The 24,821-nt window shown below is 39.5% G+C and overlaps 1 protein-coding gene across 1 annotated transcript in view; it reads left to right on the top strand.

Annotated features, from left to right (window-relative positions):
- LOC308686107 (uncharacterized protein) overlaps window positions 1-24,821 on the top strand; it is a gene marked incomplete at its 3' end in the record, with an annotated part of 100,132 nt that overhangs the window by 72,601 nt on the left and 2,710 nt on the right. The window contains exons 4-5 of the mRNA XM_081358480.1: window positions 20,707-20,757; window positions 23,415-23,498. Coding sequence (XP_081214606.1) covers window positions 20,707-20,757; window positions 23,415-23,498 — 135 coding nt within the window. The remainder of the gene's footprint in view (window positions 1-20,706; window positions 20,758-23,414; window positions 23,499-24,821) is intronic.

The following is a 24,821-nucleotide window of genomic DNA, read 5'->3' as shown; positions in this document are numbered from 1 at the left end:
AAGCACTTTTGCACACACTTGCAATGTGTAGCCCAATGTGTTTGCATACTTGTCTGGCCATAAGCTAACAGGGCAATCTCACTAGACCTTGCCTTCCAATGACTTCCATTCAAACACATGTGAGCATGGGAGATTGGAGATCGGAGACGCAAAGGAATGCGAAAAAGTTCTTCCAATGCGTACCAAAGTTTGGTTAACTCTAACTTGCAGTTTTACACACACATTTACATGTATACAGTATGTATATAGTGTATGTTTCTATATGTATAAGTATGCATTCATAGATTGTGCACATTAAAATATTTTTTTAATTTAAATACAGAAAATAAAAATAGGATGTTCTATAGAGCTATTGATTATTGTAATTGATATAATAATCGATAATGAGGTTGTGTCCTTATCTGTAAATGTTAGTAAGTATCACGAGTATTTCTGAGTATCCGTTAAACTTTACAGACTAGAATAATCTACCAGAATAATCAATACATAATCGTCAGTTTCAGCCCTAATATTTTATTTCCTTTACCTCACACAGTATTGTCTGACCTCTTCAACTTGTGAAGGCCAAGTGAGAACCTTCTTTTCTTAGGCTAGAAAAAATTATATATTTTATAGACATCTTTACACAGACCTCTGATTCTAGATCCAAGCAGACTTCCTTTTGTTTGTGAGATGGGCTGAGTGCTATTGTTAATTGAGCAACGCTAATAGCAAAGTGTCAAGGATGCACAAACATTCTCAGCTGAAGCCAGTCCACCAATAGGCTCTTGAGAATTATTTTTAGTTCATTCGATCTACCCATAGACAGATGCAACTTTTTCTCTCACTTGTGTAGGTGGCTGCGATAAAATGAATGTTTGGCCCAATGTCAGGAGTGAGAATAACCACGCAATGTGATACTCAGCAAACAGAGTTAATGGTGAGTGCTCAGTGGAGCGAGCAGAGCGAGTGGGTGGCAGGGTTACAGAATGGAAAACTGATTAGATGACTTTTCGCTTGCATTTTTGAAGGTGAATGCCTAAAGAAATGGGCAAAGTCTCCAACTTCTGTCAAATTCTGGTGCCAGAGTGGAGGAAAGGTGGACCTATTTAAGGTTGCAGCTTTGAAAATGCTGTTCATGTTCCTTCTTTCTTATTCTCTCTCTCGTTTTCTCTGTTACTGTCTCAGCTGTTCACACACACACATAGATACGCCCATGTCGAGGGATGAAATAAGCTGCTGTGTGCTGTAAGACAGGTGTCAGCGTGTCCTCTTCGGCAGCCATAAAAGTTAATTAAAGAAGAGGAAGGTTTATTGTGCTCCAGCACAGATGCAGGACTGCTGCTTAATAACAGCCTGTCCTGGATCCGCTGTCAAGACAAGCAGCCCAGCTGAATAATACACCACTGTCTGTTATTTGCTGCTCTTCAAAAAAAAAAAAAAAAAACGTATAACGTGAGATATTATTATTTATTAAATAACCTGTGAAAATATCTGTGAATAAAGTGAATTTATGTATGTATTTATTTATCTTAATTTTTCTTTTGTAGGCCTTTTTTTACTTACCGGGACATAAACCACATCGCCATGACTCAACAGCTGTATTCTAAAACCTAGTGGGCTGCCTTGCTTTTTACAGTATAGATAGGCAGCTGTCTTCTAACCAAAATAGACATTATGAGGTTATTGACAAACTTTTTATGGACGCACAAAACGCTCAAAACACACAGGATACACGTCAAAATTTATTCTCTGTACAGTTGGAATTTAGCATGTTGCAAATCAAAGTTTCAGTTAGTACCCTTTGATTAATTATTTTTTTATTTTTAAATGAAAATTTGTATATTTATTATTGCCATTACTTTCACCTCGCTACCATATTTTTGCTTGTGTCAGTTAATTCTGGAATTGCCTACCCTGTCACGAGGTGTTCTGTAAAAATATTGCACAAAGACAAAGAACTCACGAAAATATTTTTTAATACAATTTATCCATATAATACAGAGCAGAATCACTGGAGAAACACAACCACTGCACGGAAACAACACGGAACAAAGAACTGAATGAATGAATGAGGGCTAATATGCACACAGAGAGTAACGTAACAGGAACACCTGCGTAACTTAATCAATGACCATGGAGACAAACTAGCAAGGGAAACAGTGGCAAACAGGATCTGAACACAATGAAAATTAAACCAAAACTGACTATTAGGGTGGTCCTTATTTTTAAAGTATCCAATTGTCATGCTCTTAACCCTTCAAATTGTTCCTTTATATAAGAAAATACAGCATGCCAATTTTTATGGCAGTAACATAATAATTACTGGTAGCTCAATAGCTTTAAACTTTCTGAGATTTTGATGATTTTCATAAAAACAGATCATTTGATTTGGTATTGTACTTGGCTAGTAAAATTCCAAAAAAATCTCCATAAAAGCATCTAATGCACCATATATTCCTAAATATGTATTTTAGATACATATCTCAGTTTACTTATTGTAGAAACTAAATCCAAATTAATCCATCCATGACCCGGTTTAGCAGATTTACCTTTCCTGGTGGAATCAATACATATTTCTATTGATGATCACCTTGGTTATTGTTTGGGTTTAGAGCACATTTTTTGGTTTAAAAAAGTACATTACGTTCCTTGAAATTGACCCGGAACTTTGGCCGAATCAAGCAGATTATCAGGAGGCACAGGCAACCATGCAATGAAAGTAGTCAATGATCACGCCGAGAGAGGAGTGGCTCTGATTCAAGAATACAGTGGCAATCTCACACACTCTGAAGAACAATTGCAGTTTCTCCTTCATGTGGTGGAAGATCACCGACGGATCTATCCAGACTGCAAAAAGTCAGCACTGGCTGCTGAGCATCAGAAATGAGGGATTGTTGAAAACTTTGTGCTTTTTTGAGATTGTTGTCATTGTTGTCATGTCAGTGTTGCTCTGATATTAATAAAATGTAGTTCATTTGCAGCAACTTTTAATATTACTTGCATATCACAATAATGCCGCACAGCTTAACATAGGCAATCTTCCACATGATTGAGCTACCTCTAAATATAATTTTTTTGTCAACATTTTTGCATATTTCTAATTTTGAAGTTAAAAGGAACAGTTTAAAAGGTTAAGACACTAACATTTTGCAAAAAAAAAAAAAATTGGACTTGATAACGACCACCCTACTGACTATACATGTTACAATATGCCCCCCTCCCTGAAAGGTGCATCCTCGCGCCGTAACAGTCCAACTGAGAATGGAGGGTGAGGGCTCTGGAGGAGGACGCAGAGCAGGTGGAAGGCAGGAAACCAGGGAGATGACAAATGGAGAGACCAGGGGGGCAAAGATGGCGGGATGGGCCAGGGTGGAGACGGGAGCAGGAGGAGTCCGACGGAAACCCAGAGTGCAGCCCGGAAGGAGGCCCATGGCGATGTCGAGGGAGGGAGGGAGGGAGAAAGGAGCCATGGAGGAGAAGCCCTCAATGATACCATGGGGACAGAGCCAAAGTTGGTGGAGCCCTGAAGATCGAGGGAGCCCAGTGGAGCCTTAAGTCCGATGGTCCCAGTTGGAGCTGAGGGAGGGAGGAGGCAAGGCGGAGGAGTCAGGGCAACGGACGGGAACAGCGGCTGGAGGCGAAGCCAGGGGGTCTTCTTGACTTGGTGGAGCTGGAGACATAGGCAGATCTACACAGAGAGAAGTCAAGGGGCTGAAGGAAACCAGTGGAGGCGCGGCTGAGGAACTGGCTGATTTTGGATTAGGAGGCGGGAGAGGGAGGATGGGAGGGAAATCTGGGAATACAGGAGACTCTGAGCTGGGCTGGACCAGCGGGGGCACAAGTGAGTTCATGCTGGGCGGGACCAGTGGGGACACAGGAGAGTTCATGCTTGGTGGGACCAGCTGGGGCGGGAGAAACTTCCAAATTTCATCATCCAAATTCTCAAAATAATTATGTATGTGCTGGTGAATAATGGATCTGATTTCACCATCTGCGCCGCGGAAGACACCAGCACCACTCCGGATCCAGAGCACAGTCAGCAATCACTCCACTGCATGGAGTGTATACCAGTGCCCACCGTAGCGCCAGGATGTACGAGTCATATCCTGAAGGGAGGACTGAGCCAATCGTCACCCCTGGAGCCTGAGCGTCTGACCAGGTGCGTGAGGTGGAAACACCATATGATGCCGTGTGAGAACTCGTGGAGTTTGAGGGGATGAAAAGGAGCCCCACCCACACTCCAGCCACTGAGGGAGCGTTGCCGTTGGCCTCTGCAATGTTTATATTTTATATATATAATATAGAATAGGAATAGGAAGTTTGTATGTTTTTTCCCATCCCCAATGTTCCCAGCAAGTTTAAAGTCTCCTGTCCCCCTGCTGGTTTCACCCAGCTTAAAGTCTCCTGTGTCCCTGCTGGTTCTGCCCAGCTCGAAGTCTCCTGTGTCACTGCTGGTTACATCCAGCTCGAAGTTTCCTGTGTCCACAGAGTTCCCGTCCAGCCTCCCTCTCCCGCCTCCTCTTCCATTATCAGCCAGTTCCTCAACTCCACTGATCCCCTTCAGCACCTCGACTTCTCCTTTAATGCCACTCTGTGTGTATCTGCCTAGGGCCTTCCAATCTTTAGCTCCGTCCAGTCAAGAGGATCCCCCGGCTCTGCCTCCAGCCGCTGATCCTGTCAGTCCACCTCGGTCCATCGACCTTTCGGCTCTGCCTTGACTCATCCCTCCCTTGGCTCTACCAGATACCATCGTCCTTGCGGCTCCACCGGGCTCCCTTGTCCCTCCGGCTCCACCTTGGTCAGGCGTCACACTGTCTGTGCAACGTACTAACGAGCCGTCCGCTGCACTCCATCACTCCACCACTTTGTCTCTGCCTTCCCTCTGGTTCTTTCTTAGTCCTCTGTCCCACCAGCTCCACCTCAGTCCTCAGACACCCTCACTCCACCTCAGACTCTCGTTGTTGCGGCTCCCCCTCGGCCTTCAGGACCATCTGTGTCGTCCGGTCCCGTCTGCTCTCCGTCTGCTCTCCGTCTGCGCCCAGGGCTTCACTGCCATTGGCTTCGTCTCCGTCAGTCGTTTCCTGGGTGTTCCAAGTGTCCACCATGGCTCTTCCCTCCGTCGACTCCACAATGGGCTTTCACCCTGGCTGCTCCTGGCTCCTCCCATCCTCCACTCCTCCATGGACTGTTCTGCCTGCCCCTGTTTGACTACTTCCCTCTCCAGCTCCACGTCCTCCACCTGAGCCCTTCATTTATATATATATAACTCCTTTTTCAGTGACCAAATAGAACAGAGTAAAAAGTCTTTGTATTGACTTGTACCTATACTTTAAAGTGGACTCAAACTTTTTTTTTTAGATTATTATAATATATTATTATTATTAATGATAATATTCATATTATTTATAAGACCATAATATATTACTATTGTCATACAACTGCACTGTAAAATGAAAAATATATATTTAATGTAAAATAAATGAAAATATATATATATTCCATAAGTATATTAATAATTTTACTTTACATTATAGTAAAACTACATTACTGTAACGGTCATCAGCTGGAGTGCCCTTGAGAGCCACCTGAGGGCACTTCACATCAGACTATCATTATTCACTCACAACTACATTTCCCATGATTCACTGCCCGGACTCATCATCCCTGATTATCACATTCACCTGTGTCTCATTATATTGTTTAGTTCACCCCATATAAGCCTGGTTCACCTCATCATTCCCTGCGAAGTTTTGTACATTATTCCACTGCATTTCTGAGCGTTTCCTTTGTTGTCATTGTTCCTGGTTCTTGATCTCTGCCCATGTCCTGGTTTTCCCGTTCCTGCCTTACCCTCTGGATTTGTCAGTTTGTTTGGATTGCCTGCCTGTGTATGACCTTTGCCTGGATTCTGATTTTGATTTTGATTTACTTTAATAAATCCTCAACCTTCGTGTCTCGGAGCAGTTCATAACAATTACGGATGTCTTAATTTCTCCTGCAAGAGTTAAACTTACAAGCTTTTATTTAATCGGAAAATTGCAGTTTCTGTAAAAAACAGGTGTACAAACCTGAATGCAGCTGTCCTGCAATCCTGTTGGAACATGTTGGAAATTATGTGCATGTGAAAATACAGTAACCTGGTGCATGTTGCATTCCCAGATGCAGCAAAACAGATTGTATACTTATTTCATTTAATAACAGCCTTTTGCGATTTGATAAGCGTGTTAAGCCATATCACCATTTCTATTTTAGCTGTATTGACACATGCTTTGCCAAAGCAATGACACAAAACGATAGAGATCTGTTATGTTACTATGAGAAGTGTAAAATATTTTCGGCTTATTGTGAATCTCTGGCAGGTCAGATTAGACTGTGGTGGGTTGCCAGAGTCTAGGTAATTAATGGGAAACACTGGACTCGATCTACTACTAACTACAATGAAGGATAATACTTAAAGTAAAAAACTGTTACGTACTGACAGATAACTGGAAAGTGACATAACCTCAGATATCATTTTCAGCGAACGCTTAAAGATCTCACAAAGTCTCTGATATTTTTAAGAGAAATCTGAATTCAGTGCAGATTTTTAGGGGGTCTAAGATTAAAGAGTGTGTGGGGGGGTCTAAACAGGTCTATCAGTGCCTATGCATGAAAGAGTGGATGTCATCCCATTTTGCTTTATGTCCAGATTCAGTTTTAATTAGCAGGGCTCAGCTGCAGTGTGCTGCAGTGGATGTGAGTGAGAGAAACAAAGAAAAGATAAAGCTAGAGAGCAAGAGAAAAGGAGGGAGGGAGGCAGAGGGTAACAGTCCAGCAGTAAAGGATGCATTAAGCAATTAAAGTTAGGGAGCGCAAGAATGAAGTGAAGCGATGATTTCTTTTTCAGTAATTGCCTGGTGATCACAAGGGAGTCAGGCATAGGAAAGAAGGCAGCAATATACTGTGCATCAGCATTTTATATTGACAGTCTTTAATACACACACGCACACACAAATACGGTCCTTTTTTTTCTCCTAGTCACACAGAAACCGCCTTTCTCTCTGTGTGCCTTCATATACTCTTATACTAATAAGTCTTATATGTCACCCTATGTGAATGAACACACAAACATACTTTATGCATGCATTTGACATTGTCTAATTATGTATGTATAAATATTTGATGAAGAACACAGGCATTCTCAGTTTACTGTATTAGTCAGTGTGAATGGTGGGATTATATGATCAGCGCTCAGACTGGCTCATCTATGATTTATCTGGTGGCTGTGGCGGAGCTCGGCTTGCTTTCCTGCCTGCTTTCAAAGCATTTGTCTCGCCTGTCTGCGCCAGATAAGATAGAGGAAATTCTCCAGTCAGGATGCAACAAGATGAGTGCGGAAGAATAGGAGAGATGGAGAGAAAGGGGCCAGAGGAGAAGTGTAACCTTTTGTTTGTCGCTGGTATGAATAGTGCAGCAGGGCACAGGGCTGTGATTTATGCTAATGTATGCAGTTCGGTGCGGGCAAGGCCTCCTGGACACTGATTACCTATAGTGCAAGTGTGGAGGGGGAGAGAGGGAGGGTGGCCTGGCTGGCCATCTTATTTCGCTTAATACGTTGCAGCATGCAACACACAAAGCGTTGAAGAGGCAGGAGATAATCAAGAGCCCAGCCTATGGGGACATGCCAGAGATTGGACTGCACAAGGAGCAAAGGCAAACTAAAGCCAGATGGAACACAATTTATTCCTTTATTATTATTTATCACCACTGAAGTATTGTGGAAAAACATGAATTATGGGTTAAATAAGTCATTTATCCAGTTTTACACTGAAATAAATGTATAGATGTGTTTAAAATGTTTAGATCACATAACCAACATAATGCACTTTTAAATTAAATTTTGTTGGTTTTCTCAATTTTCTCAGACACTTCTGCCTGCGGAAGTTATAGTTGCAGAATAAGTATAAGTTATATATAGGTTGGAGTCACAACTTTTACTAATTATAAAATGTTTTTATTTTTTTAAGTAGTACTAGTAAGTAGTAAGTAGTTGTTTTCAATATAACCACTTAATTTGTGTTAAAAAAAATTCAGTCCAAGATAGCTCTTTGATATATGGTGGTAACATGCTGATTTTTTTTTTACACATTTTGTGATTTTATTGGTATTTGAAGTTTATTTCAACTGTTGCAAAGTAGAGGGACACCACTTGTCACCGCAAATGAAGAATGACCCATATAACTGAAAGCTCACTTGCTTTTCTATGATACTATTGCCATGCCAAAGGGTGTCAATATAAAGTCCAAGATCACTGTGGAGCCAGTTATTTATGAAGATGAATTAGAGGTAGTGAAATAACACAATCATAAAAAGAAAATTGGTCCTCAACTCAAACGCTGGCAATCATATCATTATTTATAGGGCACAGCTGATTGGTTCCTGCTGTATCAGTATCCATTGAGCTTGCGTGCTCAACCTTCAAATACGTGGTTAGCATTTGCCTTAGCAGTGCAGCGCGCTGTCAGAAACCCACCACCCTCCCCAGTTCCACATGTATAGATCTGCTACAGGTAATTCATGTACACTATATTGTACAGCAGCAGCATGTCTTACTTGCTCACAGCGGCGTGTCGTGTATGTATGGGCAGTAAGTCCCGTACTTGCTCTGCAGCAGCAGCGTAGCAGATCTAGTCCACCAAGACCAAATACAGTATATCAACATTGTCATAACCATTACCATGCCAAACACTCAGAATAAGAATAAGATTTCAAAGGCATACTTTGGAGCATATTGTAATTTGGTCAATTCACAGCCTTTAATGCGAACACCACAACATGTCATTGTGTTTCTGTATTTAAAACAAACAAATGCAGCTTTATTCACTTACGTTGAAGGACATGGAGTCTTTACTGCTGATTATCGTTTCATGAAATGATGCTCAGAATTAGAATTAGGCTAATTTGATTTATTACTGCTCTGAGAAATGCCAGACCGCTCTGACTGTTTGAGATGCTTGTCAGGGGTCAAACGGAGCAATGAGCTGGATTAAACTGCTCATCTGAAAAGTTCAGTTTGGTTCAGGTGATTAAATGTACAGTGGTAAGGTTGGTCCAGAGCAGAAGACCTTTAGATATACCCAAAGAATGAGTTCAATATGCAAGGAAACTGCCACATTTCTTAGTGGCATTAGAATGGCACCGCCATTCACACAGATGGCATTTTTGCATTGAAAAATGCAAGATACAGTACGAGCATTGGAACGGAAAAAGAAAGGTCTCAAGGCACATCTTTTAAAAGTTTAACTTATTTTAAAGGAGAACTCCGGTCAATTTTAACATTGAGCTCATTTTTTTTGTAAATACAGCTGCTGTCAATACAGAGAACAACGACAAAAATCGGTGTTGCCTACACCGTGTTATCCTCTTTTTAAAATTTGCACCCTGTTGACTTCAATGGGGCAAGTTTTAAACCAGCTTTTAGCCTCTTAACATCCTTGATGTGTCATTACAAGTGCCCAGCTAATCGATTACTATGGACTATCGACCGAAAACAGGATGTAAATACAGGTATGTGCGCTGGCTGAAATAACATAATTTTTATTAATATCTTTCACATCTACTGAAGTCAGATTCACCCGTGATCACTCTGAAGGAATCACTCACATGGCTGGGCACTTGTAATGACACATCAAGGATGTTAAGAGGCTAAAAGCAGGTTTAAAACTTGCCCCATTGAAGTCACCAGGGTGCAAATTTTAAAAAGAGGATAACACGGTGTAGGCAACACCGATTTTTGTCGTTGTTCTCTGTATTGACAGCACTCCAAATATACAAAAAAATGAATAATAGAAGTGGTCTAAATATTAAAACATATATCTTCTGTAGAAGTCACAGGACCAAAACATTTTCGTCCAGGCAGGTAGGACACCGGACCGAATGTAATGACGGACCACATGATGAATTCATGTGTTTTGAAGGAGGCGTGGCTTTGCTGACGCTCTGAAGGGAGGGTGGGATCGTATGATTTCAAAGCTAGCTCACTATTGCTAGCCTGTCGGAAATACCCTACCCTACGTTTAACTTCACTAAAAAAAAAAAAAAGTCAAGGCCTAAATTTAAGATTTATGTATTTGAATTGCAATGTTTCCATCCATTTGGATAAACAATTTTAACATACACTAACAAACTTAATGCAATGCATATTTGTCCGTCATACTATACGTAAATGAAACAGGTAAGATTTCTGTAACAGTAATAAACTGAATGTTTTTTAAATGCACAATAACCTGGTTGATATATTTATCATCATTACATCCAATTAGTTTCAGTCTACATTTTAACTAATTGCTTGTTCCACAGCTAGCCATATTTTAACCATGTTCATACTTTTTTAACTGAATAAATGTAATTGTTTTTACAATGAGCAGATTAATGCTGATTCCAAGCAATTTTAATAAATCCATTTTGATTTTTTTTAGTGTCAAAATCGTACCTGTTTTATCTATTTACTGTATGACTGACACATATGCGTCCTAAATGTGTGCAAAACGCTGCTGTAAGACAACAACGTCCATCTAGCACGTTTATGTAGAAAAACAATGGAAAAATTGTGCAATGGAATGCAAAAACTTCTTAGATATTTTTTTCTTCCAATAAACGTTGTAATTTTATATTTCAGCCAAGTGTGTAAATATATTAATAAAATAGCTTGTTCTTATTTGGTAGAAATGATAAACTTACTCCTACACATCAATCTCGGGGAGATTTAGAATCTATTGATGTGTTTAAAAAATTGGTTGGAGTTTTAATGGCAAACTTTAGTTTAGAAAAAAAGGGAGAAAGGATTTGGATGATAAGGCCATATTGTGCCATGTTTTTGGCCACATTGTGTCAATAAGGACAGAATTTACACTGAGCACGGGCTGTGCATTCCCATCTACAGAGAAATGCGAGGTCATAGAAAAAGAAAAAAAACATTCTCCTGCTGTATGGAGAAGGCCTAAGCTCTCTCTGCAATCAGCCTGTATGACCTTTCCCCTCTACAGAAGAGCACTCTGGGTCACATTAATGCATTCATTAATGCATTTCCATGAACTTATTGCAAACCAATTGCCGAATGGTGAGAAGACTGGAGACCCACACAACCCCAGAGAAAAGGGGAAAGGGAAAGAGAGTGACAGAGATAGATTGTGCTCCCCTCCCCGTTTGTGAGATGGAGCAGTAAAGTGCTGTCTGGCAGACGAAGAGCTCGTTTGGTGGAGTGTGCCACTAGGGAACGTGAGGCTGGGGCTATGAACTTAATGAAGTTTGACTAAAGTCATCAGCGTCTGAGTATCAGGATCTCAGAGACACAGAAAGCAGATGCGAAGGGGGGGAAAAAGTCGAAACTTTCCAAAGGAAGTGGCTCACTTAGAGGTCATTACTGTTCTACGGGAAGTCCCATGTGAATGGAGAAGGGGTAACAGAGAGAGGAGGGTTGTGGGGTTGCAACCCACCTGCTTGATCCTCCTTCCCTTTTTATATGTTTTTCTTCTTTAGTGAGGAGAAAAGTACGGAGCCCTGCAAATGACATGCTGGAAAGAAATATGTATATCGTGGCCACAAATTAACAGTTCCTATGACTCATTTATACATCAGCACATCTACTTGTTCTTTCTCTCGTTTTGTGCATGATATAATAATTAGTTCCCTCTGCATTAAGTGCATTTTATTCTTTTGATTTAATTTCAGATTTTTTAAACGTATGAGTTTAAACGAATGAGTAAAAAATGGTCAATTATAAAACTATTACCAGTTGTAAAGCTGCTGCCATTTTGGTTGTTTCAGAGTTTCAAGTTTTAAGTCAGAGTTTTCATACAATTCCATGTTTCCAACTTACACTCGAAATGTATTTTGTTCAATGCACTTATCAAATTGTGTTTTCAACACGATTAAAATGTACACTGCAAGAATAGAGCATGTTTTATTGAACAAATTGGTAGTACTTTACAAACAAAGTCCTATTAGTTAACAAATTAGCCAGTGCATTAAACAATTATCATTACATTTATTACAGAATGTATTCATCTTTGTCGACATTAGTTAATAAACATACTGTTCATTGTTAGTTCAAGTTAGCTCATGTCCATAAATAATATTAAAAGATACAACTTTTGATTTTAATAATGAGTTGATATATGTTGCAATAATATTGTCTAGCATAAATAAATAGAAGTGCTTTTCACTGTTAGTTCATGTTAACGATTGACTATGACCATATAACTAATGTTAACAAATGAAACCTTACTGTAAAGTGTTACCCTCAAGGCTAATCAATTGAATTGTGTACTGGATCACATTTAAATCTCAGTAAAAACTACATTTATTAAAATAACTCAAATTAATCTCTTTCAGTAACTACTAGCTAACAATAGAGCATGTTAGCATGCTAATTACTCTCTCAGTCCAGTTTCCCAGTTTCATGCAAAATATGAAAACTAGAAACCCACTGTCCAGTTCAGATGTCAGCAAAAAAAATTCATGTAGTCCCAACACAAAAGGATTAACTTCCATTATAGAAAGTTAGGTGGACTTAACGTAATGGAATTAAGAGAAAATCTTCAGAATTGTGTTGTAGCTCATTTTAATTAAGTAATTTCTGTCATGACAACTCCGGGAGTGTTTGGTATGGTAATGGATATGACAATGAATATACGTTTGGGCTTGGCGGAATAGATCTGCTGCTGCAGACCAAGTACGGGACTTGCTACTGCCAAAACACAATACGCTGCTGTGAGCAAGTAAGACATGCTAATGCTGTACAATATAACATTTATGATTTAACTGTAGCAGATCTATACATGTGGAGCTAGGGAGGATGAAGGGTTTCTGAAAGCATGCTGCAACTGCTACAGCAAATGCTGACCGAGTATTTGAAGGTTGAGCAACAAGCTTATTAGCTACTGATAGCAGGAACCAATCAGCGGTGCCCTATAAGTGAACGACGTGATTGGACTGCATTTGGAAATATAGCTGCAAGCAGCAATTATCGGGGCCAAGCGCAAAAAGACGATGAGACATGTCAACATGGCTGGGAGTGTCAGACCAACTGCTGCAAGCAGCAATTAAATACATTTTAAGATAAGGCAAAATAGCTGAATAATCATATACAGTCACTAATAATATGAACAATGACACATACAAAGTTTGGTTGGTGTCAATATGTCAAGGCATTGCAGAGATAAAGCCTGAATAGTCATTTTGGCATCAAGCCTCAAATTTGCTGCTGCGGTATAAGATAATGGTTTTGTCTATCGACACAAAATCCATATCATTTTGTCGGCACGGTCTGGAGATGATACGATTCGATTTTGGTGAAAATCGGACAAATGGTCTAGGAGAAGTTTGAAAAAGTAGGTATTGAATGAAATTAATAATTAAGACCAGTGTCATTACAATAGGCAAATGTATTCAAAAGTTATTAGCATGTTTGGAAATGTTGTTAGAACGTTTTTACCACTAAGTGGCGCTGCCCTGAAACTCTTTGAGTACCTTCAAGGCATGGTGCTGATGACATACCGATTTTCTTAATGGTACACCAATGCATTCGTAAAGTGTAGCATTTAAGCGAGACACGGCAGGCAAAAACATTGTTTTTTTTTCACTGGTCAATTTTGAGATTTTGGGTTATTTGTCTTCAATAACATGTATTCTTTCAGACTTGTGCTGAAAAAAAGTCCAAAATACACATTTAGGTCTTTATTTTACTACACTTTGTCTGTTTGAGTGTGCAGATTTTGCCTAAATTCATCAAAAGTTGGCGTTCTAAATCATCCCACTGCTCCGCGATCGCTCTCTGTACCCCTTCATCTCATACACCGTTGGAAAGCTCTCTCTCTTCTGTACAATGCTGTCGGATCCAAATATGGTAATTTCCTGTCTGTCAGCAACCAATCATGAAAGTAAAACAGGTGATTTAACTCGAAATGCGCAATCTCATTGGCTGATGCCAATTTCTGACAACGTGATTCGTCCAGAATAGTCACGTGACGCGCTTTGACATTTCCGCGGTAGTTCAAAATGACGAAAGATATGCGTGTAAAATTCTCTCAGAGAAGTCGAAAACAGTTGTCATTAGCTAGAAGACAAAAGATGATGAAATGTCATATGGGTCTTCACAATTTTCTTCATGAGAGCCGCACTGATAGGACAAGTCAGTAGGAGAGCCGTACGTCGTCCTTTCAGTTTCGGTTCTCAATCGACCAAGTGTTTACATGTTCTCTCGATAAACCACATCTTTCGATCAAAATTATTTGTAATATAGCTGACACTTTGAGTTTGTAATGGGTTATGTTATAGCCCTACTTATTTTTAATGTTTTTAAGAAATATCTGTAGTGACTGGCTGCATGATATCGCCGTATTTTTTACAGCCATGCGAGACACAAATTAAAGCTTGGCGGGCCGCACGAGGCTCGCGAGCCACGCAATGAGTAACCATAGTGCGACGATGCGTTACGAACAAGCTGTAATATTTTGAACACATCTAAATGTAAGTCAAAAAGCACATTACATTTCAAAGCACTTAAAACCCACAAGCCAAATCCTGAAAACAGTCCCCTCAGTCAGCTGATGGTGAAGCTAACCAGCCAGGCTCCCTTCAGCACTGGTTCAAAACAACTCAACAGAACAAAACTAATTATGAATCATTCAAAATATCAATATTTAGAACATTGGAGAAAGCAAACAAAGTAGACTAAATTGATATTTGATAGAGTATCTGCACACTGTCAGAGAAGAAGAGACGGATCCTGACTAAATACAGGCTCAGTGACCACCAACTGGGTCAGACAGAGATGCACTTCCTCCTCCACTGGGAAAAAGTATCTTCACTAAGTGATTTACACCTTGGACAAATAGCCAAAATAATAAAACTTCCCAAAGTTAGCACCAGAAAAGAAGCTGGGAGTTCTCCTAGGAGAGGGTACAGCAGCTCCACTGACAGCTAAATATGTATCTGCCTGAGGGACTGTGATACCGGTATTTAGTTTTTCCATTCCACCTGTGTGATGGACTGTTGATGTGTTGTTTTGGATGTTATGATCAGTGATGGATGAAGCAATAATGAGTTTTGGATGTTAAACAGTGTGATGCATGGATTTTACTTGGACCTAAAGCATATTTAGTCTGTAATTCATGGCTTTCAATAGAAATTAGTGGAATTTTGCCATAAAAATCTTTAAAGGCCGTTTTCTCAAAATGAGTTTTTTTCTTGCACTCCTAGTGACGACATACACCAAACTTTACAGTCGTATTCCTAACTATATTGTGAAGATTTGTTCAGAGGGATTTGTTGATATATCATTCTTGGCCTGATTTATATGACATTTTATGCCTAAAAATAGGGCGGAAATCTATTTTTTAAGGCTATTGCCAGTATTTTCTGATTTACAGGGTAACAAAAGGGGATATTCAAAATCCCCTCTGAACATGTCTTTTCAATGAATATATCAACAAAATGCAAAAATAATTTTGAACCTTGTTTTTTTCAATGGTCAGATTTGTCACTTCCAAATATATGCAAATTAGCGCATATTTAATTAGATATAGCCTCATTAGCATATTTAAAAATACAATTACAGAAAACTTGCAATGCATTTTTTTCTCCTATTCATGTGAGTAATCAACTGGTAAAGTTTGATGGTGATATCTGTAAGTTAACAATTTTACCCTATTCACCTGTAGTGTCTCGCCTTAATATCATAAAATTATATTGTAATTAATGGCAATTTCCTTGTTTTGTTCTATCGCCATCAAGAGGCACAATCCCACCAATTTGTTTACTGTATGTGTCCTTAGAGCGAGCCCATACAGTATATGTGTGTGTCAAATTTGGTGAAAATATTATAGACATTTATATTTATAAACACATAAAAAATTACCCACACCAGACTTTGTTTGCATTTTCTTGCCACTTACTATTAATAGTCAGGAAGCTATATGTGTGTAAACACAACGCTACACAAACCGTAAGGCAAAACCTAGCATGTTTGGTATCGCTGGACTCGGCAAGGATTCAAGAATTTAAGGAGATGTTTCCCATTAAAATAAGTCAACCACACCCAGAGTTATAAGCATTTTAAAATTTAATTTTACCACCAGGTGGCGGTTGTTTGAAACTTCTCAGGCTCCTTCAGGGCATCGTACTGATGACTCATACCGAGTTTTGTAACGGTACATTAATGTGTTCATAAAATACAGCATTGCGGAGATACAGCCTTAAGTCAAATTGCAAGCGCTACGTAAAATTAGTTTGCGCCGTATTCGAGAACGGTTTGACGAATCAACTTGAATTCCATAACTTTTTGTCGGCATAGTCTGAATATAATCTGGTTAAATTTTTGTAAAAATCGGAGCAACCATCTAGGACGAGTTCGAAAAAGTAGGTTTATAAAAAAATTCTAAATGACGGAATTTTTTTCATGATGGAAAATGACATCATTGGCTGCCATAGACTTCCATACGGAAGAAGAATAATAAGAACGCCAACGATTTCGCCAAGAACGGGCCCTAATTATAAGAAGCAAAACGACTTTCTTTTCCGCTGATGTCACTTAGGCCGCATGGGCTATTTGATCATTTTGACCAATAGGTTGGTGCAGGGATGATGTATTTTTGTAACCCAGAAGCCGTAAATTAGCATTTTAGCACTTCCGGTTCCTTCATCCCGGAGTCAGTGAGATTAATGGGGTCAATGGTTTTGATTAAATGTCTGAAATAAGCTCTATGGTGAACACAAGCTCAGGATATTACACGTTTTATTCTATGACATAAACTATATTAGTAGTGTCCTCTTGTGATTCTTTTAAAGCTTTTATTTGTCTTGAAAAATGAGCTAACAAGTGGCTAAATGGGACTACAGAGGTTGCCTGGGACATTAAACATCATCAGCCGAACGGATAGACTCATCTACTCATTAGTCTGCTTTCATAGCCTTGTTGTGTTTATAATCGCGCTCTTGCAAACTATTATATCTCGAACTTTCAGTGAAAACATGTTTAAACAAAGACTGAAAAAGTTGCCGGAAACCTAGTGATGGTGACGTTGAAACCATGCGATTGTGGTGTAGTTATTTAGTTCTTGTGGTGTAAACTTTAGCTTTTGACTTCTTGTATTTACGCTTCAAAAATCATAAAATTTGTGTTAATTTGTGAAGATTATTACAGTGAAAACAATGCGTAAAAATCATAAGCTTTTGTTAGTAACAGACCTTTTTTTATGCAATAATCCAAAAGCCAATAGAAAAATCCTATTGGGTTTTTGTCGAGGGAACCAGTGTGATTGTTGGTTCTACAAAAATACGTCATCCCTGCACCACTCTATAGTCAAATTGCTGTTTAGCAAACTCGCATTTGGTCTGGCTCCATTTTGGTATAGAAAGCCAACTTTTCACACACCACACAAGACTTAGATCACATTATGGAAGTACAATGGGTTTGAATGGCTATTCACATTGTCTTTAACAGAGATTATTGGCATCTATTACACATATACCCACAAAAGAATTAGAATAGAGTTCTTTATAGAACACACACGCACATATATATAACATATACAGTATATGTTACTGGCAAAGTGTGAAATCCCAGTATTGTATAGAATGCCTAGGCAATGTATAGAATGCCTGATGGTTTTTGGCAAAAATACATGACCTAATTCTATACATTACCTAGGCATTCTGTAGAATGACGGATTACACACTTTGCCGGTAACATATATATATATATATATATATATATATACAGACTGTAGATAAATAGATTACGGTTAAGAATTAGTCTGGCATTGCAGTGGCTTTTCAGACATGGTAGTTCAGGACATATTACATCCCTTGCATACAGAAAATGATAAACGTGTTGCAGATGAAAAATAAAAATAGCTGATTTTCCCTCCTCAGTGTGTTCGCTTATGTGGCTGTTTTGTTTGTGCTATTAATATGAATGAAGTCTTCCTGACTTGTTTTTCTCCTTTCGCCTCTCATGCTTTCATTTTGTGATGCTGTTTTTCTCTGTCTGTCGTCCTGCTCGCACCCTCCCTCCCCTCTTCCATCTCTGGTGGCAGGGGGGAACTTACAATGCATTTCACGTCCAAGAGGAAGTGTGTTGCTATGGTGGTTGCTAGGGATTTAGTCTGGAGTGACGCAAAAAGTCCGAATATTTAAGGTGTCCTTCTAACACAGGGATGTTTGAAGCCGCTCGGAATGAGCAATCACCTCTGAGGGTTGCATTTTCTCGCCTCTCTCTTTCATTATCATGTCTGCCTCTCTGGAAATATCACCATTGATTTTCAAAAACACACCGACGGAAAAACTCGGAGAGACAACAAGCTACAGTATGCAAAAGAGCATGGCTTTCTAGTAAATACCTGAACATCACTATTCTACACTATCTCTGTATGAATCTGTGGTAGGAGTAAACATCATTTTGATGATGTAATCAGAATGTCGCGAATCCACAACATAATGCAGCATCACAAGGCAGCATTTTCCCGCCAATGAGAAAAGCAGGTTCCTAATGTTCTTTCCTCACCTTCCTAATGGAGTGTTTCTCTGGTGCAGATTGTGTGCTTTAAGGATGTTCTTGGCCATGGGTAGTGAGGAAATAATTGATTGTGTTGAAGTGGAGTTGGCCGAGGCCACACTTGTCAGGATTGAGCAGGATTGTAGACAATCAGTGTTAACTAACTGTTCTCCAGAGACATTATTGAGGAAAGGGTCAATACGAGCGTGTCGTCTTCATCTCCTCTCACCAGCACTTGTGCCTTCTTTCTTGTAAAACTTTCTTATGAATTTTCTGCTTTCACAACAAAGCATATCTCATGAAAGACATGTCTTCAATTACACACTCTCTGGGAGAATAGATGTTTTTCCCTGTCTTATTGAGTTCATTCTCTTTCGTCTCTGTATCGTTGGACGTGTTTATAGTACATATCCTTAGTGTTATTCTAATCAACTCTATCTCTGATGTTTCTCCTAAAACTCCTTTGGAGAGTAAAAAAAGAGAAAAGAAACAAATGTTGTTGATATACAGTAGGAACATAGAGCTGTAAAATGATTGTGGGTAGCAGCTCAGATAATTTGGTCTTGTATTAATTTGATGAGAAAATTAGTTGAAATGCCAGATTTTGCAATTTGGTATTTTAATATATAATGTTTACACATGTTATGTTATGTATGTGTATGTAATGTATAATATATATTATATAATGTATATATTATAATGTAAGAGATAAAAAATACATGTGCCAAGTTGTAGAAAATCTTTTTGAAAATGTATAAAATGTTATTATTTAAAAACAAAAACTTAATGACTCTAAAAATCTCATGTGGTGTAGCCATCAAGTTAAAAGTACTAGAATCCATGTTTACATTATTATTTTTTTAAGTTTTAAAGGGGTCATATAATGGTACATGCACTTTTACAAGTTGATTGTACTGAAATGTGTGTTGGCAGTGCGTGTACACAACCATCATAAAATTATAAAAATCCATCCAGTGTTTTTTTTTTTAATCTTCTTTTATGTTTCCTCCCATCTCAAATCAAGCTGTTCGATTTTGTGACGTCACAAAATCGACGCCCCTCCCACGATGGTTGATTGACAGGAGTGTTTCAACACAGACCCGCCCTCATGAGCGAGCTGTCAATCATAGCCCGCGCCGACCGGCACGTTCAGTGCATAGACTGTAAAAAATAGGTTCAGTGCTTTTACAGTCTCAGTGTTGATAGCTGGAGCACTGAGTAGAATGGCGTCTTTTTTTTTGTGGTGTTCTGTTCTTGGGTGTAATAACGAACACAGCAGTCATAGTGATGTTCCTAAATCCATACAGCTGAAGACGCAATGGCTGAGTTTGTTTTCGAAGGGAATATTCCCCACGATCAACGTCAATGCTTTCATGTTTGCGTGAATCATTTCACCAGACTGCTTTACAAACGAGGATCAGTAAAAAGCTGGTTATTTGCTAAGAAGCTGCTCCTGAAAAAAGGATCAGTACCAACTATTTGTGTTCCTGCTGAACCTCTAGAAGAACTGAAGTGAGTGTAACGTTTTATTGACCTTTATATTAATCTTTGCAAATCGCTTGCACGCTTCACGATGAATGCGGCTAAGGTTTACACTCAGGGTACATTACAGCATGTATGACGTTCTCAATATAATTCATAATCCCATGTTTATAATGAACAACGCGTTATGGTTATTGTGTTATTGTCTTACGGTGTACGCACAGAATAGAGGGGCGGGGTCAGCAAAGCTCATTATCATTTAAAGACACATGCACCTAAACGGCGTGCTGAAAACAGAGCTGTTTTTGACCAGGTAAAATTAATGCTTTCTTATAATACTAATGAGAATTTTTAATTAAAGTATATTACAAACTTTTAATTTAGACCCTAAAGAATCATATTAGCTTGTACAAAAATGACATTATATGACCCCTTTAAACTATATTTTCAAGGTATATTTTACAATCATCATGAATTAATTATGTTTTAAGGGATTTACATCACATGACTTTTACAACATGAACTAACCTTACCTTCTCATAAAACTGTCAAACTATCTAATCTTTTTATGACCTGTCCTGTTTAATGATTGTCTCAATTTACTTTCCATTAATTCCCTGTCTAGCAGAAACAGTTGAGCTAATGTAGAGACATTAATGGTCATTTTTCTTTCATAGTCTCATCGGATGCATTGTCTTCCTCTTTAGGCTTCCACTGATCTCACAGCCCTCAGAGGAACACAGCTGTTGAAGACTGAGGTACGGCCACAATTCACACTGTTAGACACAGTTTTTGACACTCAATGCTCTTAATTTTCTGTCCTTAAACCTTTTATTAGCAGTGCACAAATTATTCTAGTCTAATTAATGCTTATTCTAATTCATTCATCACCTTTATAGATGTGAGAATGACAGACACCTAAAATCCAAAATTTTAAAGAAGTTTTGGAACCTGACTGTGACATGGAAATTACATGTGAACCTACAGGAATTGTTCACCCAAAAATGTAACATTTTCCTCACCCTCGTGTCATATTGTATGACTTTCTTTCTTCAGTGAAACACAAAATGTCTTTTTTTTTTTGTCCATACAACCAAAATCGATAAGGACCCCACTGACATTAAACCAATCTTCAAAATACCTTTCTTTATGTTATGCAGAAGAAAGAACATCATGCAGTTTTGGAACAACATGAGGGTGAGTAAATAATGACAGAATTTCCATTTTTGGGTGAACTATCCCATAAAGCAGGGGTCGGCAAGTAACTTTGGCCGCGGGCCAATATTTTTTTTAGCCAGTAGATGGCGGGCCAGCTACACAGAGTAGGCCTATGGATACAAATTAAATACTCTTATATAGGCCTATAATTGCGGAATATGATGGGTCCGTCACCGTCCGTGGATCATTCATTCAATCGTTTTTTTTTTTTTTTTTCAAATTAAAACCAAAAATAAAAAGATGAAAAACGACTTGTTTTTCCATTATTTATTTCCTAAACTGAAATGAAAAAAAAAAAAAATAAGGACGGGTTTTCTGATTTTCTGATTGTGCTCAGATCAAAAATAGAAAAAATGAATTACTGGATTAGACAAATTTAAATTTTGATTTTTAAGTTTTAATTTAACACCTTATGCATATATCAAGGAAACCATTTTAAACAGATCAAGTAGGCTACTATTGTGGTAACATATTACAGCCATTTTAATAAAGGTGTGAATAGCAATCATGCCTCATTCCGTACAGTCCGACTTTTGAACTTTATTCCTTTTTTATTATTATTATTTATTCGGGGACACACACATACACACCTAAGGTTTAAGGAGGTCTGCGTGGGACTGTTTTTTTTTCGTCCCGCTCCCACAAGGTTCTATTCAGCAACCGCTTAAAATACACTCGGTGTTCACCCGCTTTATTTCCCGACCTGACGGGTCCACAAAATTTAGATCTCGTTTCCATAATCTCACATTCAAATGTCTCTAATGGAAAGAAGGAGATTGGAGTAGCCTATAATAATTATAAATGCTATACAAAAATTGTGTTCGTGTCAGTATAAATATTAGGCTATTTTAACATTGTACTGTCAGCAGAGAAAAAAAATGTCACAGAAAAAAAATATGAAATATAAATAACATGAATTAAATAGGACAAAGCCTATCACTCAAGTTTCTAAGCAACATAAACGAAAAACATATTGCCCTACTGACGAAATGAAGTAGGCTATTTTCTGTCGAACTATTTCAAACATCCTTGCAAAAAAAGAATGTTGTTGACTGACAATGGTTTCAGTACCAAACAGCTCCTCAGAGATAGGTGTACAGGCGGTCAGAATTAAGTGCGGATACGCTGTCAAAAGATGTCGGGAGTTGGCTATTGTCAGTCAGACCGCACGCTCCGTCCAAAGTACACCAGAGTTCTGACCGCTACCGTCTTTTGACGCGCGAATGGACACAAAGTGGTCAAGCGTATAACTAGACGCGGCAGGCGCGAATTTGACGCGCTATTCGCGTCCGTTGTGAACGCACAGTTATACTTTAAAATGTAATCCTGCACCGCATGATTCCCTATGGGCGTTTCACACAGTATGCGGCGGTGAAATCGCCGCGCGACTACGGCTTTTCTCAAGTAGTGGAAGAGTTTTGTACAGCATTTAGGACTGCCAAAATAATCCGGCGGGCCAGAAAATATTGCTGACGGGCCAGTTTTGGCCCGCGGGCCGCCAGTTGCCGTTCCCTGCCATAAAGTCTCTACAGCCAATTGAAAAGACTCTACTTCTATCCCTTACAACCTTGGTTTCACTCATCTCATATTAATGATCTGTACCCTCAAGCACATCCATAAGCAGTGCTAAAGTCTGCAATCTGGTTGGTAACCTATGATGCACACTCAGGGTTATATCTTACCAAGAACCCTGATGTCTGCAAAACATGGGACAATTTCCCCAGCAGTCTTGCAGACACATCTGACAGTGTAATGTATTGACAGGTGTGTGACCTGAATTAAGTGTATACATTTTACATGCACATCTGTTTAGGGAAGGGGGTTGTTTAGGAGGAAGATCAATAGAAGGTTAAACGACCTGGCCCTCTTCGAGACCACAGGCCCAGTGAGAGCTAGAGGGAGTAGCCCTTCGAAATTCTCCCCCTCCTCTTTTTCCCTACTGCTTCTTCAGCCATCACACATACTCAGCTTAGTTAGCCTGGGAAAGAGCCCCAAACCCGATCAATAACTTTGGTCTTGTCTGCCTAATTGCTCATTGGTTGACATTGGCACCCGACTATATGTAAGTGCATGTTCCTGGAGTGATTCACTCTTCCCTTCCCTCTCTCTCCACCTCCCTCTCTTTACTCTCAAAAACCCCTCACGCCCTCCATTCCTTCCTCACCGCCACGTTTGGGATGTGAAACCCGAACCGCAGTTGTCACAACGGGACGCGAGCATCCAAAGACTCCGGCAAGACCTGCTCCTCTCTCATCAGGCCCGTGACGCCCAAAGCGCTCAGGTAAATAAGCTCCGCTAATGACCATTAGGCAGATAAGACTCTCTCGTGCGCCTGTTATGCAGATCCGCGACAGGAAATTACCTTTTTTCTTCTTCTTCTTCTTCTTCTTTCTGCTCCCACACCCCCCTGCGTCGATGATTACCGTCCCTTCAAGTCTTAAGTGTGGAGTGTTTGCATAGCGCTCTGATTATTCTTACAGCATCCTGCATGAATAAACAAATGCATGACGGCGCATACCACGCCACCGCCAATGCGTATGGCTACATGTTCTTTGTGTATGAAATATCATTAGGGTTTGTTTCAGCGGGACGGGATTATAACGTCTGAAATACGTGTTGATTACGGCAGAGCTATTTGCATTTCATTTAACGTTGAGAGCTAAAGCGGTATTGCCCCTCTCTCTGGATTCAAATGCGATATTGATCAGTCAGTCTTGGGAGCTGAAAATAAAACAATGATGTTGGTCCTGAGCGTCACATGCATTTCAACCTTTGTTTTTACATATAACCAAACAGTTATGGTTTCTATTCGAATGGATGATCCATTTTCCAACCCTCCATTTGCCACAAGAAGCGTTTTGCTATTCCTTTCAGCTTTTTTCCAGTTGTAGTGTGCTAATGTCATGATTTAAATGAAGTATTGATCAGTTTAGGAGGGGAGAATGGAGAGAGAGCGCAATTGTAAGGCAAAGAAAGAGCAGGGTTATCGGCTTGCATCACACACCGAAAAGCAGAGCAAAAGGATGAGCTGGGTTTTTAGGATTAAAGGGAAACGATTCTCATTCTTCCCTCATCGTTTTAGTCTACAATCTGGCAGGAATTCGAGCTTTCGCTATGCCAACAGACGGATGAGAAGACGAGGCAAGGTTTGAAGTGCTTGTCACCAGACCACAATCAATGGGTAAAGCGAGGGGCGACCGTTTGATTTAGGTGACTTAGGCGAATTTGTGGATTACTCTTGGGCCTCTAATGAGTGCGGCTGATTAATTGATCGTTGCGGGGAGTCCCTGGGCCCCCATTTTGGATATGTGGCTGTCATCGTGCGACAACTTGAAATGCAGATGAGGATGCTTGATAATGTCGGACTGGACCGGAACAAGGGGTTTGCCAAACCTCCTCCTTTCTCCTTTTCTTGACTCCCATCTTCCCCGCCTCTCCGTTCTCTTTCGCAGGTGACCATATTGTGCTAATTACAATATTAATTATTTATTTTTGATGTGACGTGGTGGGCCTTGCTGTAATGATTTGAAAAATAACACCATCAATGAATACTTTTTGTTGCAAAAAGTGGGTAATGGATCGACGTGTCGCAAACTGCTTGTGT

This window comes from Scardinius erythrophthalmus, assembly GCF_964197995.2.
Source record: "Scardinius erythrophthalmus genome assembly, chromosome: 2".
Taxonomy (NCBI): domain Eukaryota; kingdom Metazoa; phylum Chordata; class Actinopteri; order Cypriniformes; family Leuciscidae; genus Scardinius; species Scardinius erythrophthalmus.
Note: the sequence above shows the minus strand (reverse complement) of the source record. Positions and strands in the feature narration are given on the sequence as shown.